This window comes from Oryctolagus cuniculus, chromosome 17, assembly GCF_964237555.1.
Source record: "Oryctolagus cuniculus chromosome 17, mOryCun1.1, whole genome shotgun sequence".
In the NCBI taxonomy this organism is placed as follows: domain Eukaryota; kingdom Metazoa; phylum Chordata; class Mammalia; order Lagomorpha; family Leporidae; genus Oryctolagus; species Oryctolagus cuniculus.
In genome coordinates, this window is record NC_091448.1 from 17,896,922 (window position 1) to 17,913,765 (window position 16,844).

At 52.6% G+C, this 16,844-nt stretch overlaps 1 protein-coding gene across 4 annotated transcripts; it reads left to right on the plus strand.

Moving 5' to 3' along the window:
* Positions 1 to 2,380: 2,380 nt before the first annotated feature.
* Positions 2,381 to 16,537, plus strand: RDM1 (RAD52 motif containing 1). 4 transcript variants are annotated; one of them, XR_011383443.1, is made up of 7 exons: positions 2,382 to 2,525; positions 2,780 to 2,959; positions 7,132 to 7,254; positions 8,206 to 8,377; positions 9,110 to 9,372; positions 10,979 to 11,077; positions 16,019 to 16,537. XR_011383443.1 is itself a non-coding variant. In XM_008271634.4 (6 exons), exons 1-6 carry the CDS (start codon positions 2,430 to 2,432, stop codon positions 16,135 to 16,137), a joined length of 789 nt encoding a protein of 262 aa, XP_008269856.2. In that variant the 5' UTR covers positions 2,381 to 2,429; the 3' UTR covers positions 16,138 to 16,537. The 4 variants fall into 4 exon arrangements, 3 of the variants coding, with proteins under 3 accessions (XP_008269856.2, XP_069916684.1, XP_069916685.1); XM_008271634.4 differs by lacking the exon at positions 9,110 to 9,372 and having other exon boundaries at positions 2,381 to 2,525; XM_070060583.1 differs by lacking the exons at positions 10,979 to 11,077; positions 16,019 to 16,537 and having other exon boundaries at positions 2,381 to 2,525; positions 8,991 to 9,370.
* The last annotated feature ends 307 nt before the right edge of the window (positions 16,538 to 16,844 follow it).

Consider the following 16,844-nt stretch of genomic DNA (forward strand, 5'->3'; position numbering starts at 1 on the left):
GAGTGTGTTAATATTTTCATTATTAATTCCACATGAGCCTGAGCACCTAGTACAGGAGGAGTGTGCTGGGTGCTAGAAAAGGAAGGTGAAGCCTAACTGTTGCTCTTGGGGTGCCCCTAGTCCAGGTGGGAGGCAGAGACATCCACAAACCCTACAGCGGGTACCGAAGTCTACTATTATGGGTGTGAAACAGATTTGGGAGCCAATGCCTCCAACAACAACTTTTTTTTTTTTAAATAAGGGAACGCTCAGAAGTGGGGAATGGGTGGGGCTGAGGGTCTGGTATTGAGGTGAAGAAAGTGTGTAGAGGGGTTGCAGAAATGGGCCAGGTGCCAATGCTTTTTGCTTGCTTTGGGAGAATGGGCCAGAATCTAGATGATGAAAAAGGCTCCTCTGGATAGGATCTGGGTGTTTGGGGTGCTGATTTGGAGTAGAGCCTGCTTATGGACCAGGCAAAGACAAAAAGTGCACACAGCCACCATCAGTAGGGTCTGACTCGCTGAGCGGTTACCACTCATGCCTCCACCTCAACCGTAAGATGACAGACTGGACAACTCAGTGGCTCTCCAACTTGGATTTTGCAGGCCAACAAAATGTCAAAAGAAGTTAAACCTGGGCTGGGCATTTGGCCTCAGCAGTTAAGACATTGCTTATGGCAGGCGCCGCGGCTCACTAGGCTAATCCTCCACCTGCAGTGCCGGCACCTGGAGTTCTAGTCCCAGTTGGGCGCCGATTCTGTCCCGGTTGCTCCTCTTCCAGGCCGGCTCTCTGCTGTGTCCCGGGAGGGAAGTGGAGGATGGCTCAAGTGCTTGGGCCCTGCATCCGCATGGGAGACCAGGAGGAAGCAACTGGCTCCTGGCTTTGGATCGGCCATTTGGGGGGTGAACCAACACGAAGACTTTGTCTCTCTTATTGTCTAACTCTGCCTGTCAAAAAAAAAAAAAATTGCTTGTGATGCCCATTGCCCATGTCCCACACTGGGGGCCTGGGTTCAAGTCCTGGCTCTGCTGATTCCAGCTTCCTGCCAACGCACACCCTGGGAGGCTGCAAGACCGCTTGAGAACATGGATCCCGGCCACCCACGGGAGAGACTCAGCTTGGCCAGGCTCCTGGCCCCTGCCTAGCTCATCCTCGGCCATCGCAGGCAGCTGGGGGAGCGAGCCCCAAGATGAAAAGTCGTCTTTTGTTGGCCATTTTGGGTGGAGTTGCCTACTTACCCATAAGTCCATGCGTCTCTGCGCCAGTTACCGCCCATAGGGAGGCCTTGGAACTGAGCCCTGGTTCTGTGTGATCAATTTTTTAAAAGATTTATTTATTTATTTATTTGAAAGAGTTACACAGAGAGAGATGCACAGAGAGAGAGTCTTCCATCCGCTGGTTCACTCCCCAAATGGCCGCAATGGCCAGAGCTGAGTCAATCTGAAGCCAAGAGCCAGGAGCTTCCTCTGGGTCTCCCACATGGGTGCAGGGGCCCAAGGACTTGGGCCATCTTCTACTGCTTTCCCAGGCCATAGCAGAGAGCTGGATAGGAAGTGGAGCAGCCGGGCCTCGAACCGGTGCCCATATGGGATGCTGGTGCTTTAGGCCAGGGCATTAACCCACTGCACCCAGTGTTGGGCCTGTGTGTTCAATCGTTAAGTCCTTCACTGGTGTCATCTGGCTGAACCACAGCTGCTCCTTTTCATTTGAAAATGGAGTCGGTCTGGCCACCCTTGTTCGTGATTCACACACTGAGGACAGGTGGAAACCTCCTCAGAGATCCGGACGGGTCTGAGAATTACTATCCAGAAACCACATTCTTCAGGCCCCCTTCTGGCTCTGACAGTCCAGGACTGAAACAGGCCTTGGGACCCACTTTCCTTCTCAGTGTTACCCCGCGGGGTGGTCGATCACGACCCCCGGAAGACCCTTCTCGGGCACCACCAGCGCCCACGTGGGTGCCCTGTTTGGACCCATCCTGATTTCCCTGCAAATGTTTCCCCTCACTCTACCCCTCAACCCACGCCGGCCGGCCCGCACAAGCACCCACAGCTCGTCAGAATCACCTAGGGCCCCCAGGGACTTCTTTGTAAGGATTTCCCGCTAGGCTGTCGGTGGCTTAGTGACTTAGCGCTAACCACCTGGCCTCCTTAGCGCGTGGAGGTGAAGCTGGAGGCCATGAACAGGTGCGACCCTTCCGTCGTGTACGCCCACGCGTGGGGGGGCTCTAACCTAAAACGCCCTCGAACATAAGCACTGAAACCTGTCCGCCGGGCTAGGAAAGGAACGGACGCCGGACACCGCCGGACACCGCCCGCCGCCGCCCGGCACCGCACGCACCCCGAGCGGACGCAGCGTCGGCCCCGCCCCTCGGACGCGGCGCTCTTCGAAACGCGCGGGCAGGCCGTGCGCAGGCGCAGTACGGCTGGCGCCAGAGCGGAGCCGCGAGGATGGCGGAGGTGGTACCCTTTGCGGTTCCCACTGAGAGTGACAAAACCTTGCTGGTGTGGGAGCTGAGCTGCGGCCCCACGGCCGAGGACTTACAAGTGAGCGCGGGCCGGGGTGGAGGGTGCGGCGGAGACAGCCGCCTGGCCCCAGCGGAGACCCCGAGAGGGGCCTCTGCACAGCCGGCCCGCGGCGTCTGCAGGTGCTTCTCGGGGCTCAGGCTGTAGGAAGAAAGTGCGTTCACGAAATGAGAAGGCTCCTGGGAGGAGCAGGGCGGGGGCAGGCGGGAGGCGCAGCCCTGGGTGGGGGGCGTCAGGGTCCTGCTGGGGCTTACTCGGCGCGGGGCCACGCACAGCGCTCTCTCTTCGCAGCGTTCTCCCGGTTCGGCCTTCTGTATTCAGTGCGGGTCTTCCCAAACGCCGCCGTGGCCGGTCCTGGTTTCTATGCCATCATCAAGTTCTATTCCGCGAGGGACGCGCGCAGAGCCCAGGCGGCCTGTGACCGGAAGCTGCTTTTCCAGGAGACTCCAGTGAAGGTGGGTCCGAACGTGGAATCCCAGGCTCCGTGGGTGGAGAAGGAATTCCGTGAGAACGGGGTAGCATCTGTCGGCTCTCTGGCGGACAGAATGCTCTCGGGTGCACTGCTGCGCTGAGCCTGTGGTCGCTGGTTGTCTAAGATTTTTTTTGAAAGGAGAGACAGATCTTCCAAACACTGGTTCACTCCCCAAATACCTGCAACAGCAGGGTCTGGGCCAGGCGGAAGCTGGGAGCTCAGAACTCCATCCGGGTCTCCCATGCAGGTGGCAGGGGCCCAGGTGCTTGAGCCATCGTCCACTGCCTTCCCTGGCACATTAGCAGGGAGCTGGATCAGAAGCTGAGCAGCAGGACTGGAACCGGCCCTCAGGTGTGGGATACCAGCATCTCCAGTGTGGCTTAACCCACTGTGCCACAGGGTGTGTGTGTGTTTAAAATATTTATTTATTCGAAAGGTAGACTCACAGAGAGAAAGAGAAATCTTCCATCCGCTGGTTCACTCCCCAATTGGCCGTGACAGCCAGGGCTGGGCCATGCTGAAGCCATCAGCTTTCTCCGAGTCTTCCACGTGGGTGCAGGGGCCCAGGGACTTGGGCCATCCTCCACTGCTTTCCCAGGCCACTGCAAAGAGCTGGATCAGAAGTGGAGCAGCCAGGACTCGAACTGGCACCCATATGGGATGGGGGCACTGCAGGCCAGGGCTTTAACCCACTGTGGCACACAGCACCAGCCACTCCCCCAAATTCCTTATCTAGTTAATTATACATGTTCTTTTACTTTTAGCAAATACACATAGTTCTTATCTGTTTTGCCCTTTACAAATACAGAAAAGAGAATAACGTTTTAAAATCATGAAAAGGCCGAAGGTGCCTAAAAGAGTTCTTTTTCCAGTGTCATGAAGGAAGATGGTTGCTGGCAAGAATGTGGTCAGGTTAGTCAAGGCGTGAGCTGTCTGCAGCCAGGGCCGCAGAGTCCTGAGGCTTCCTGTCCAGAGAAGCCCCACTGTGACCCGGGAGCGGGGCGGCCTCCCCCGCCGCACTCAGCACTGATGAGTAGCCTCCGTGTCTCCTTCCCAGTTGCCATTGGAGAAAGGAATTTTAGTTTTTAATTTGCTCATTCACTCACTCGCAGACCATCAGTGCTCCTTACATGCCGAGAACTGTGCCGGGTTCTAAGAATGAGAAAAGAATAAGCTGTGGTTCCCTTGGGTACTGAGGAGCTTGTAAACTAGTGATGGAGAGGATCCATAAACAAGTCTGTGGAGAATGAATGATGCTTTGCCTCTCTTGTACTTCTTGAATTTTTGTGACTATATGAGGGTCTTCAAAAAGTTCGTGGAAAATGCCTGTTATGAAAAAATGTGATAACTATTGATTTAATTTTTTTAAACCGGGGCCAGCATTGCAGTGTATCAGATAAAGCTACCACCTTGGATGCTGGCATCCCATATGGGTGCTGGTTTGATTTTCAGCTGCTCTACTTCCAGTCCAACTCCTTGCTGATATGCCTGCGAAAGCAACAGAAGATGGCCAACTGTTTGGGCCCCTGCACTGTGGAGACCCAAAAGAAGCTCCTGGTTCCTGGATCTGTTCTAGCCATTTGCGGAGTAAACCAGCAGATGAAAGATTTTTTTTTTTTTTTTTTGACAGGCAGAGTGGACAGAAAGGTCTTCCTTCCTTTTGCCATTGGTTCACCCTCCAATGGCCGCCGTGGCTGGTGTGCTGCGGCCGGCGCACCACGCTGATCCGATGGCAGGAGCCAGATGCTTCTCTTGGTCTCCCATGGGGTGCAGGGCCCAAGCACTTGGGCCATCCTCCACTGCACTCCCGGGCCACAGCAGAGAGCTGGCCTGGAAGAGGGGCAACCAGGACAGAATCCAGTGCCCCAACCGGGACTAGAATCTGGGGTGCCGGTGCCGTAGGCGGAGGATTAGCCTAGTGAGCCGCTGTACCAGCCGGTTAGCGGCTTTTAACCAGTGCAATTAAATCACCATGGAAAGGGGGAAAAGGAGCTCATAAAATTAAGCTTACCTTCCCCTTCAGAGAAAAGTAAATGCCCAAGACCCTGCAGGGAGCTCTGACAGCTGCCCTCCGTCCAGGGCCTTCTGCCTAAACCGCATTGGGGAATGAGTGGAAGCAGAGCGGCCCCGCCGCAATCCGGGTGGTTTTAGCGCTCTCGCGCTTTGTAACAGTGAACTGGGACAAAACAGAGACTCGCTCCTGTGCAGTTCATCGCCAAAGGACTGCAGGTGCCTGGGCTTTGATTCTGCAGTGCTTCTAAACTGTGCCCACTAAATGCAAACAGAAAAAGGAAGAAGTCTCGAAAGACCAGGAGAAGTGACGCACACTTGATCACGTTGATTTAAGTAATTCACGGCATGAATCCTAGTCCTTGTTCTAGCAGTTCCATGGCGTGGCTTCGTTGGCCTTCCGCTGCTCGGCCGTGTCATTTGCTGATGGGTCATCTGGATTGGGAGCACGTCACAAAGCCTGGACCCATGGCAGAGCTGTGACCCTGCAGTGCTAGGAACCTCTTACTCTTCAGAATGCCCGAGCGTCAGCCGGCGCCGCGGCTCACTAGGCTAATCCTCCGCCTAGCGGCGCCAGCACACCAGGTTCTAGTCCCGGTCGGGGCGCCGGATTCTGTCCCGGTTGCCCCTCTTCCAGGCCAGCCCTCTGCTGTGGCCAGGGAGTGCAGTGGAGGATGGCCCAGGTGCTTGGGCCCTGTACCCCATGGGAGACCAGGAAAAGCACCTGGCTCCTGGCTCCTGCCATCGGATCAGCGCGGTGCGCTGGCCGCAGCGCGCCGGCCGCGGCGGCCATTGGAGGGTGAACCAACGGCAAAGGAAGACCTTTCTCTCTGTCTCTCTCTCTCACTGTCCACTCTGCCTGTCAAAAAAAAAAAAAAAAAAGAATGCCCGAGCGTCATTGTCCCAGCTTGTCTACAGCAGGAGGGTAAATGCTGGGCGTGGAGCCTACTTCAGGGGCTGCCCTGTTCCTGTTCCCAGTTCCGGGAGGAACTGTTCAGGTTTAAAAGTTCCTGGGGTCCTGGGGGCCAGCGATGACCACATAAAAATAGCAGGAGTTGCTCTCACCTGGTTCTGCCAGCGTGGCTGGGTGTCCTTGATGACCCTGCGAGATGGTCCGGCCACCTCGTCAGATCCCGAGTCTGCCCTCTTGTCTCCAGCTCTGCTTACCTCGTGCCAGTAGTTTATATTTTTTATTGTTGTCTTTTAATTCCATTATCCATGAACTCTTTGATAACACCTTGTATTCATATGCTATAGTTTTTAAACATGAAAGACTTTTAAAACAGAACTAGTGATGTATGAAATCCATAGTAAAGTGTCAAATAGAATGAGCACTCACTTGCCAAAGAAGCGTGTTATGCAGATGAGCCTCTAATTGTTCTAGTTGCTTATACCAGTCACAGAGGTTAGTGCCTTGGGAGAGGGGTCGGTTCTTTCTGCCACATTCCCAAGCAGGGGCCCTGGCTGGGGAGACAGGTGCCGCTTTGCTTCTTGGCTCACCCACAGCCCTATCATCTCCTTCTGCAGGGCTCCCGTAGTTGTTTTCATCATCCATGTTCACCACCAGAGGTCAGGGAAGTTTCCCGTTTTTTAGGGTCCCTGAAAATGATGCAGAAAAAGTACTGTGACTTAAAATAATAACATTTATTTAGGGATTACGATGAATGTAGTGCTTAAAATGTTTCTAGCCCATTTAATCTTCATAAACATTCTATGAGGCCGGCTCCGTGGCTCACTTGGCTAATCCTCCGCCAGCGGCGCCAGCACCCCGGGTTCTAGTCCCAGTTGGGGCACTGGATTCTGTCCCGGTTGCCCCTCTTCCAGGCCAGCTCTCTGCTGTGGCCCAGGAGTGCAGTGGAGGATGGCCCGAGTGCTTGGGCCCTGCACCCCATGGGAGACCAGGAGAAGCACCTGGCTCCTGGCTTCAGATTGGTGCAGCACACCGGCCGTGGCGGCTATTTGGAGGGTGAACCAACAGAAGGGAGACCTTTCTTTCTCTCTCTCTCTCTCTCTCTCTCTCGGTCTAACTCTGTCGGAAAAAAAAAAAAAAAAGCACGCTATGAAACCAGCATTGATAAATCTCAGGTATATCCAAAATGAAATCTTGGGCAGAGTGTGACGTTTGTGGGTCTGTTGTGGCTTTAGGTTCGTCTTGGCACCAGACATAAGGCAGTTCAACATCAGGCCCTCGCCCTAAACGGCTCCCGATGCCAAGAGCTGGCAAACTACTACTTGGGTTTCAATGGGTGGTCAAAAAGGATCATTAAGGTAAGCACCGTAGGTTTTCTTTTGACTAAGCACACCTGCTTCCACGTTGTAATCCTGGACTTTAACCAGGAGGACTGAACCGTGAGGTGGGAGGAGGCCTGCGATGCCGTCTGCCGTTAGGGCAGCTGGCTGTGCTTGTGTTTGAGCTGGCCTGCCACCTAGGATTAACTGCAGTCCCGATCACTTGGCCTGGTGTTTCGTAATTCATGTGATGTGTAGTAAAAACGGTTGTCTGTGTCTAGTAATTCAGTGCTGAATGTTACTTGATTTTGAAGCAGTAGTGGTGTGGGTGAGGGGCATGATTGTTTTACTCCAGGTCCTTGTCATGCGCTGAGATACGCATTCTAGAGGCTGGCACAAATCAGGTGCACCACGTACGTGATTTATGTAAAAGGTGAAAAAGCGAACACACACACACACACACACACGTGAGCAGGGGTTTCTCCACACAGAGAAATACCCGTCATGAGTGGGCGATGGAAATGGGCCTGAAGATTTGCCCGAAAGGAGAAGGGGTGGGGGAGAGGAGACAGAACACCTGGCAGCCCCTCCGGCTGTAGTCTGGGGCTGAAGAAAAACCCCCTCCCAGTTGTTGGTCTCCTTTATGAGCTCGGGGTGGTGCCTCTGCAGGTGTGAGCCTGCCTAGGACTTCCGTGGCGCCTCCACAAGTTCTACAGGGAGCTCAGTATCCACGGTTTCATGGCATCTTCTCTGCAGGTCCCGGGAAAGGGGGTTTTGACTGGCAGGTGGGTGAACGGAACTGCGTGTGGGCATGGCTGGCAGATGCCTCCGACTCCCCCCCTCCCCTCCCCTCCCGAGCTGCCTGTCTAGCTGCATCATTAGGACACCTCAACTGTTCTGTTAACTGGAGTTTACTTCTTATCTCTGACCACCATAAATGCTGAAGTTAACATGATCCTGGGAAGCGCCTCTCATGTAAAATTCTGACAGCTGCAGGAGCTCTCCGCCCTTGAGGAGAGGGAAAATGAAGAGACCGCGCGGCGGCTTGCGGAGCGGAGCCTGAAGGTCTTCTGTGCCTTGGAGGTGGTGCTGCCATCCTACGAGTGCTCGAGTCGTGGGGTCGGCGTGGCCGAGGAGCCCCTGGATACGCTGCAGGAGGAAGGTCTGCTCTCCCTGTGTGGAGGGAATGTCTTCTCTTCCTGAAACTCACCTTCGGGGCTAGCCTGTGGCACAGTGCAACTCGTGACACCAGCATCCCCTATCAGAGCGCTGCTTTGAGTCTCAGATGCTCTGCTTCCGTCCAGCGCCTGCTAATGTGCCCGAGTGCCTGGGCCCTGCCGCCCTGCTGGGAGACTGGATGGGATTCCTGCCTCTGGCTTCAGCCTGGCCTACACCTGGCTGTGCAGACATTTGAGGAGTGAGCCAGCTGATGAAAGATCGTGGGTGTGTGTCCCCGTCTCTCTCACTGTGCCTGTGTGTGTGTCCGTCTGTCTCTCACTGAGTAAATCAGTCTTTTCTAAAAGATGCACCTTTTTAGATCCATGTCAGGCCCTCCCTCCTGAAGTCCTAGGCAGGTTTTTGCCTTGTGTAGTACCTCACCGAGCTTTAAACTAATTCCTGAGCTGACCACATGCCAGGAAGCTTAGGGAGAGATAGGAAATAATATTTTCAAGTTTTTGGTTAAGAATTTGCTTAAGCTCTTTTTTTTCCTTTCTTTCTTTTGTCTTTCTTTCTTTCTTTTTTTTTTTTTTTTTTTTTTTTTTGGTGGACGACAGCAGCCGCTTTATTCAGACGGACACGACCCGCTGCTGCAGCCCAGCTTCCGCCTAGTGCCGGTGCTGTCGGAACTGCAGCCGCAGTAGCCGCGTGTCCCGGTCTTCGTGTCTTTGTCCAGGTTGATGTAGACCTTCGGGTGGCCGAGGGCCCCGCCCCGCCGTCACGGGAGATCACGCGGCTCTCCACACTACTCACGGGCTGCTCCGCTATCAGGTCCACGGCAGAGTTCTCGTTCACCTCCTTTTGACGGCCGACAAACCGAACTCTCCTGTAGTCTTTGTCATCGTAAACCGGGCCGGTGTGCGTGACCTTCTCTCCTGTGCTCGAGACTCGCACCCGAGCCCCCGTGCGCCCCGGGGCAAGAGCACCAGCTGGCGGAAGGTCAACGCCGCTGCCATCTTTCCGGCTGACCCTTGACCCCTTAAGCTCTTGTATAAACACTCAGCTCTTTGTCTATTCTTGGAGGGGCATGCATAGGAAGAGTCAAATTTGTGTACCTAGAAAGGGTCTTCCCATTGATACTGATTTTGTTTTAGACTCCATGGCCCCCAAGGGCGGCGCTGTGGTATAGCGGGTAAAAGCCACCGCCTACAGTGCTGGCATCCCATATGGGTGCCATTTCGAGTCCTGGCTGCTCCACTTCTCTCTCTCTTTTTTTTTTTTTTTTTTAAGATTTATTTTATAGGGCCAGTGCCACAGCTCACTAGGCTAATCCTCCGCCTGTGGCACCAGCACCCCGGGTTCTAGTCTCGGTTGGGGCGTCAGATTCTGTCCCGGTTGCTCCTCTTCCAGTCCAGCTCTCTGCTGTGGTCTGGGAGTGCAGTGGAGGATGGCCCAAGTGCTTGGGCCCTGTACCCACATGGGAGACCAGGAGGAAGCACCTGGCTCCTGGCTTCGGATCAGCGCAGCACACCAGCTGTAGCGGCCATTTCGGGGGTGAACCAACGGAAGGAAGACCTTTGTCTCTCTCTCTCACTGTCTAACTCTGTCAAAAAAAAAAGAAAAATTTTAAAAAAGATTTATTTTATTTATTTAAAATACAGAGTTACAAAGAGAGGTCTTCCATCCATTGGTTCACTCCCCAGATGGCTGCAATAGGCAGAGCTGCGCTGATCCGAAGCCAGGAGCTTCTTCCAGGTCTCTCACAGGGGTGCAGAGGCCCAAGGACTTGGGCCATCTTCTGCTTTCCCAGGCCATAGCAGAGAGCTGGATCTGAAGAGGAGCACCCAGGACTTGAACCAGCGCCTATATGGGATGCCAGCGCTTCAGGCCAGGGCATTAACCTGCTGTGCCACAGCGCTGGCCCCAATGCTCCACTTCTGACCCAGCTCTGCTGTGGCCTGGGAAAGCAGTAGAACATGGCCCAAGTCCTTGGGCCCCTGTACCGCATGGGAGACCTGGAGGAAGCTCCTGACTCCTGGCTTCAGATCAGTGCATCTCCAGCCCTTGTGGCTAGTTGGGGAGTGAACCAGCAGATGGAAGACCTCTCTATCTATCCTCTCTATGTAACTCTGACTTTCAAATAAATTAAAAAAAAAAAAAAAAAAAAGAATTCATGGCCCTGGTCTTGGGGGTTTTAAGTCAGAGAGAGGCAGGGATGTTAGCAAATCGGGTAGAGCAGGCTCCCAGGGCGATACCCAAGGAGCACCTCCGTGTGTGCTTTGAGTCTTTGTCACACAGTCAGGTAGGGTCTGTGCAGGCCTGGCTTCAACTGGTCACATTGGAATCTGGGTAATGTGAGACTCAGGTGCCAAGGTCCCACCCTGATCTCCCCGGATCTCCCTTCCAGTACACCAGGAACTTCCGGAATAGATGGGAAGAGTGATCCTGGGCCCTACAGGATGTCCCTGGAACAGAGCTGTCCACCCGTCCTTTGTGCTGTGCCTGCCCCTGGGCACTAAGATAAGGAGCTAAGAATCGTGGGTACATCTGCGTGTTCTGAACATGAAGTAATTATCACTGATCCACTTCTTCTGGTTGGCTCTAGGACCATTGTTGTTCCTTATGAAGAAGAAGACAGCCCAGAACCTTGCCATTCAGAAGGCTTTGTCAAATGCGTTCCAGAAACTGTCGATTGTGGTTTTAGGTAAGACTTTCTTGATTGTCCTCAAAGTGCTCCAGTTTCAATGAACAAAAAACTCATCTTGAAAAGTTGATTGGGTGAAAATACTATCTGAAACACTCTGTTACATTCTTACTTACTGGATTCTTTCACAGCAGTGGTCTTAAATTAGTTCTTTGTGACATTTGTGAGAAAAACGACCGCAGCTATTGTTGCCCCCAGTTTATAAATGTAGAACAGTTCGCCTCAGCTCACACTGAACGCGTCTGATCCAGCTCTGGTTTCCTGGTCACTTACAGAATAGTCACTGTAAGCTTCGGACACCAGCGTATGCGTCCTAACTCTGCCTCTGGGATTTTTTATGCAATTTTCAGTTTTGTCCCAGAGAGATCTGAAGATATCTAATCTCTGTAAGTATAATCTCTTTTATCTGTAAAACAGGGTTAGCAATTCAGCCCACCCTCTGAAGGATGTTGCAGGAGTAAAACAGCTTGTAACTATGGCTGTGTGGTAAGCTGATAGTATGTGTGAGCTCTCACTCTCCTGTTGCTTTCTCTCTGAATTAATAGATAAATAAACTCTGCTGAGGAGAGAATTTATTAGATTCTGTTCTCTGAATCAAGAATTCAGTTTCAGTCTTCATTTGTGACCTGGACACTGGGCAAGTATAGTTCTAATCAGCTGCTTTCATGTGAGCCGTGCACGTGGTCCTGCTGTTGAATGCCATTGACTGCGATCCCTGTTGGGTTCTACCGCGGTGTGCATGTTACAGGCTGTACCCAGTAGAAACTTGATATTTTCGCAGAGTCCCTGAATAGGATTGCTCTCATGCTTCACAGTCCTAAGGCTTACAGATACAGAAGTCCTTGCTAAGTTATCAGAGATTCTCCCCCTTCCTCTCTTCCTCTGAATCTCTTAAATCCCAAGTTATCAGAGGTGGCCCTGATTGGCCTAAACCTCCAGTCAGGACAGCCCTTCCAGGAGAAGTCTGGCCTCCCTGTCATCAGGCAGAATTCCCATCACTGTAACAACCTTTAAGAACCAAACGGAGGTGACAGTGGCAGCAGCGGTCATATTTGAGGCCTGGGACGGTGAAGGGTTTACCTAGAGGGCTCTGCGCCTCCACTGGCACTGACACTGCTCCCCGCTCCTCCTGCCTGGCAGTGGCCTTCGTGACTGTGACCTCCTGCTCCGCACTGGTGCTGCTGCTCATTGCCACGCTCCTCTTCTTGGCCTTCCGGCACTTGGCCGCGTGTGGCGAGCTGAAGACTGCAAGAATCCTGCGAAGCAGTGCACTCCCTGAACCCTCTTGTACTTCCAGAGCAGCTCATGGAGCTTTGCTTCTGCATCGTGCTGCTTGGTGCAACAGAGTGGCCTGCGCTGCTGGTCTCTGCGTGCCCCTCTTGGCATATACCACATCTGGAGGTGTACGAGTAGACCAGTGATGAGTGGGCCGGGACTCTGGCCCCACAGCCATCACAAATGCAGATATCCTAATGTCCTCACACATTGTCAGAAAGAAGCATGGTGCACAGTAGCTTTTTATAGCATTTTTTTAACTCCCTGAACGGCGTGAGCTACGCTCTGTGAGCTCTTAGAATAACACACGGAAAGATTGGTCCAGTTAAGTGCATGCAGAAGGCCATGCGGTAAACCACCACATGAAGGGATTCCTTCCAGCGAGAGTAGGCTACAGAAGCTGACCATTCACTTTAAAAAATGACCTCTTATTTTTTAAATAGTGCCATGTTTTTGACTTCTGGAAAGGCTGTTTACAAATGTTACACTCAGATAAAGAATTTAAATGGAATTACATATGAAATAATATAACATTACCCCTGGTGCTGACAGGTTTGAACTTGGACTCTAAGGGACAGCCGTAACCCTCTGAATGATTGCATCGATTACTGACTGGCCTTAGTCCACTGGGAGCTTTTCTTTATAGGAACTTCTAGGGCTTATTTTGGTTTTATTGAAATGCCTTTTTTTTTTTCAATAGGCAGAGTGGACAGTGAGAGAGAGAGACAGAGAGAAAGGTCTTCCTTTTGCCGTTGGTTCACCCTCCAATGGCCGCCGCGGCCGGCACACCGCACCGATCCGATGGCAGGAGCCAGGTACTTCTCCTGGTCTCCCATGGGGTGCAGGGCCCAAGTACTTGGGCCATCCTCCACTGCACTCCCTGGCCACAGCAGAGAGCTGGCCTGGAAGAGGGGCAACCGGGACAGAATCCAGCTCCCCGACCGGGACTAGAACCCAGTGTGCCGGCACTACTAGGCGGAGGATTAGCCTAGTGAGCCGCGGCGCCAGCCTTGAAATGACTTCTAATTATAAATTAGCTGTAGCTATCAGGTGCTTCTGATGAACTAAAAGTGTACATCTGGGGCTCAGCAGGTTAAGCCACCACTTGTGACTCCAGCATACTGGGAGTGCCAGTTCGAGTCCCTGCTGCTGCTTCCTATCCAGCTTCCTGTCAGTACACCTGGGAAAGCAGTTGATGTCCCAAGTGCTTGGGCCCCTGCCATCTATATGGGAGAACCAGATGGAGTACAAGTTCATAGCTTCAGCCTTCCTGCAGTGCCTTTAGCGCAGTACAATTAAAGTCTGAAATTAAGACTTTTTTTTTTTGGACAGGCAGAGTGGATAGTGAGAGAGAGAGACAGAGAGAAAGGTCTTCCTTTTTGTCGTTGGTTCACCCTCCAATGGCCGCCGCGGCCGGTGCACCGCGCTGAACCAATGGCAGGAGCCAGGTACTTATCCTGGTCTCCCACGGGTGCAGGGCCCAAGCACTTGGGCCATCCTCCACTGCACTCCCGGGCCACAGCAGAGAGCTGGCCTGGAAGAGGGGCAACCGGGACAGAATCCGGCGCCCCGACCGGGACTAGAACCCAGTATGCCGGCGCCGCAAGGCGGAGGATTAGCCTAGTGAGCCGTGGCGCCGGCCAAGACTTATTTTCAGTACATGCTTTTAAAGATTACAGATAACCATTTCTTAAACTTACTGTCATTAAAACAAAAAGAACCAAAAGTCTATGTTGTTTACCTCTCCCTAATAGGCTATGGTATGCCTTGAATACACTGTACACTCAGCACTCCTTAGAGCAAAAAAAAAAAAAGATTTATTTCCTTATTCAAAATGCAGTTACAGAGAGGCAGAGGCAGAGCGAGTGAGAGAAAGGTCTTCCATCTGCTGGTTCACTCCCCAAATGGCTGCAACAGCCAGAGCTGCACCGATCCAAAGCCAGGAGCCAGGACCTTCTTCTGGGTCTCCCATGTGGGTGCAGGGGCCAAAGCACTTGGGCCATCTTCTACTGCTTTCCCAGGCCACAGCAGAGAGCTGGATGGGAAGTGGAGCAGCCGGGACTTGAACTGGCACCCATGTAAGTGCCACACTGCAGGTGGTGGCTTCACCTACTACACCACAGTGCTGGCCCCTCTAACTTGCTTTTGAGGGGAGTTGTATTGTCTATAAAGTATGTGAACCAGGATCACCCAATGAAATGCTCAAATGCTCTCCCCAAAGCTTTGCTCATTGTATCTGGTGGAAGTTTGCTTCCCAGGGTGTCCGCAACTGCCTCTGGCTTGTAATATGAAGTGTGTTAGTTCCAGGGCTTCTATCCCAGATTTGAATTCACTTTGACCCCCATCTGATACCTGGCTGTGTAATCATATTGTGATTGAACATTTTTGTTTCCACATTTTTTATTTATTTATTTTTTTATTTTTTTATTTTTTGACAGGGAGAGTGGACAGTGAGAGAGAGAGACAGAGAGAAAGGTCTTCCTTTGCTGTTGGTTCACCCTCCAATGGCCGCCGCGGCTGGCGCGCTGCGGCCGGCGCACTGCGCTGATCCGATGGCAGGAGCCAGGAGCCAGGTGCTTTTCCTGGTCTCCCATGGGGTGCAGGGCCCAAGCACCTGGGCCATCCTCCACTGCACTCCCTGGCCACAGCAGAGAGCTGGCCTGGAAGAGGGGCAACCGGGACAGAATCCGGCGCCCCAACCAGAACTAGAACCCGGTGTGTCGACGCCGCTAGGCAGAGGATTAGCCTAGTGAGCCGTGGCGCCGGCTTGTGTTTCCACATTTTAAAATTTCTATATAATTATTCCTTAGTGTCTACCTCTAAGATCACATAGTTCTTTGAGCCAAGCATAATTGATATGTCATGCATTCCTTAAAGGTTAAAAACTGGTGTGGAGGCCAGCATTGTGGCGTAGTGAGTGGGGCTGCTGCCTTCAACTCCAGCATCCCATATGGGCACCGGTTCGTGTCCTGACTGCTCCACTTCCTATCCAGCTCCCTGCTCGTAGCCTGGGAAAGCAGCAGAGGATGGCCCAAGTGCTTGGGCCCCTGCCGCCCATGTGGGAGACCTGGAAGAAGTTCCTAGCTCCTGGCTTCAGCCTGGCCTGGTCCTGCTGTTGCGACCACTTCGGGAGCAAACCAGCAGATGGAAGATATCTCTGTAACTCTGACTTTCAAATAAATAAACCATTAAAAAAAAAAAAAAGCCTGAAGTGAGAGGTGAAGAAATTTCTAGGAAAATACTCTTTCTGCTTTTATAAATCAAAAATGTGTTTCATTGAGTGCTACAATTGTACCCAGGAAGATTTAGGGGCCAGCATTATGACACAGTGTGTAAAACTGCCACCTGGGATGCCAGCTTCCTGTATGGGCACCAATTCGTGTCCTACCTGCTCCACTTCTGGGCCAGTTCCCCGATAATGGCCTGAGAAAAGTAGTAGAGGATGGGCCAAGTGCTTGGGCTCCTGCCACCCACGTAGGAGACCCAGATGAAGCTCCTGGTTTCAGCCTGGCTTAGCGCTGGCCTTTGTAGCCACTTGAGGACTAGGCCAGCAGCAGCGGATGGGAGATTGATCTGTCTCTGTAATTGCTTTTTGAATAAATAAATAAACCTTAAAAAAAAAAAAACAAAACACTGAATTGACCCTTGTTAACTTTGTTATTGCAGAAAGTGGTAAAATAGCCGTGGAGTACAGACCCGGTGAAGAGATCCTAGATACCGGAAGCGAAGAAGAACTACACAACTTGATTGAAGTATGTGGAGATGAAAGCTGGAGTGTCACCTAGCCCCGCCTGTGCTGCAGCCCCACCCCCACTTCCTTGCGGTGGAAAATCACAGCTTCCAAGGTTTCACCACAAAATAAACAACGTGGCCGCCAGCTGTGTCCCTGCCGTGGCCTTCAGCTCCTTGTAAGGTCATTTTAATTGCCATGGCTGAGCCACCTATTTCCATGATGCACCTGATGCCATGACCTTTGCGCCGGGAAATGGGTGGCACACAAGCCCTGCCGAAACTGCCCTCTATAGGGTTGGTTAAGCTCTGCCCCAAACCCACCCCTGTGCACAACTCCAGTGCCCAGGGATGGCCCTGAACCTCGGAGCGTGCAGCTCGCTCTTGAGCCTGCCTGCGCCCCTCCCGAGCGTGCTGCTCTCCGTCTGCGTGTGAATAAACCTGCTTCTCTGCTGACTTTTTTCCTGTGTCTCATCCCTGAATTCTCTCCTTGTGTCAGAAGAGAAACGGGACGCAGCCACCCTCCGACATCTCCAGGGCTGGGGGATGCTGGGCTGCTTGGACACAGGCCTTTCAGAACTCCCCTCAAACAGGATCCCAGGGATCTGCGAGCAAAGTAACTGTGGCCTTACATGATTTTGATTATCTCACTCTTGTTGTAAAGTGTTTTGTCTACAAAGGTAGAGGAAGTAAGAGTGGTCCTGTCACCGGTAAGGCTTGGAAGTTGAAGCTTGGTGCTTCCCCAGTCGGCTTTTCTTCCTTA

What these genes read in the sequence shown, in the direction of transcription:
- RDM1 (XM_070060583.1), top strand. Translation starts at nt 2,430, where the DNA reads ATGGCGGAGGTGGTACCCTTTGCGGTTCCCACTGAGAGTGACAAAACC. An exon ending in CCACGGCCGAGGACTTACAA is followed by an intron (nt 2,526 to 2,779) that starts GTGAGCGCGGGC and finishes GGCCACGCACAG; the next exon opens with CGCTCTCTCTTCGCAGCGTT. An exon ending in TCCAGGAGACTCCAGTGAAG is followed by an intron (nt 2,960 to 7,131) that starts GTGGGTCCGAAC and finishes TTGTGGCTTTAG; the next exon opens with GTTCGTCTTGGCACCAGACA.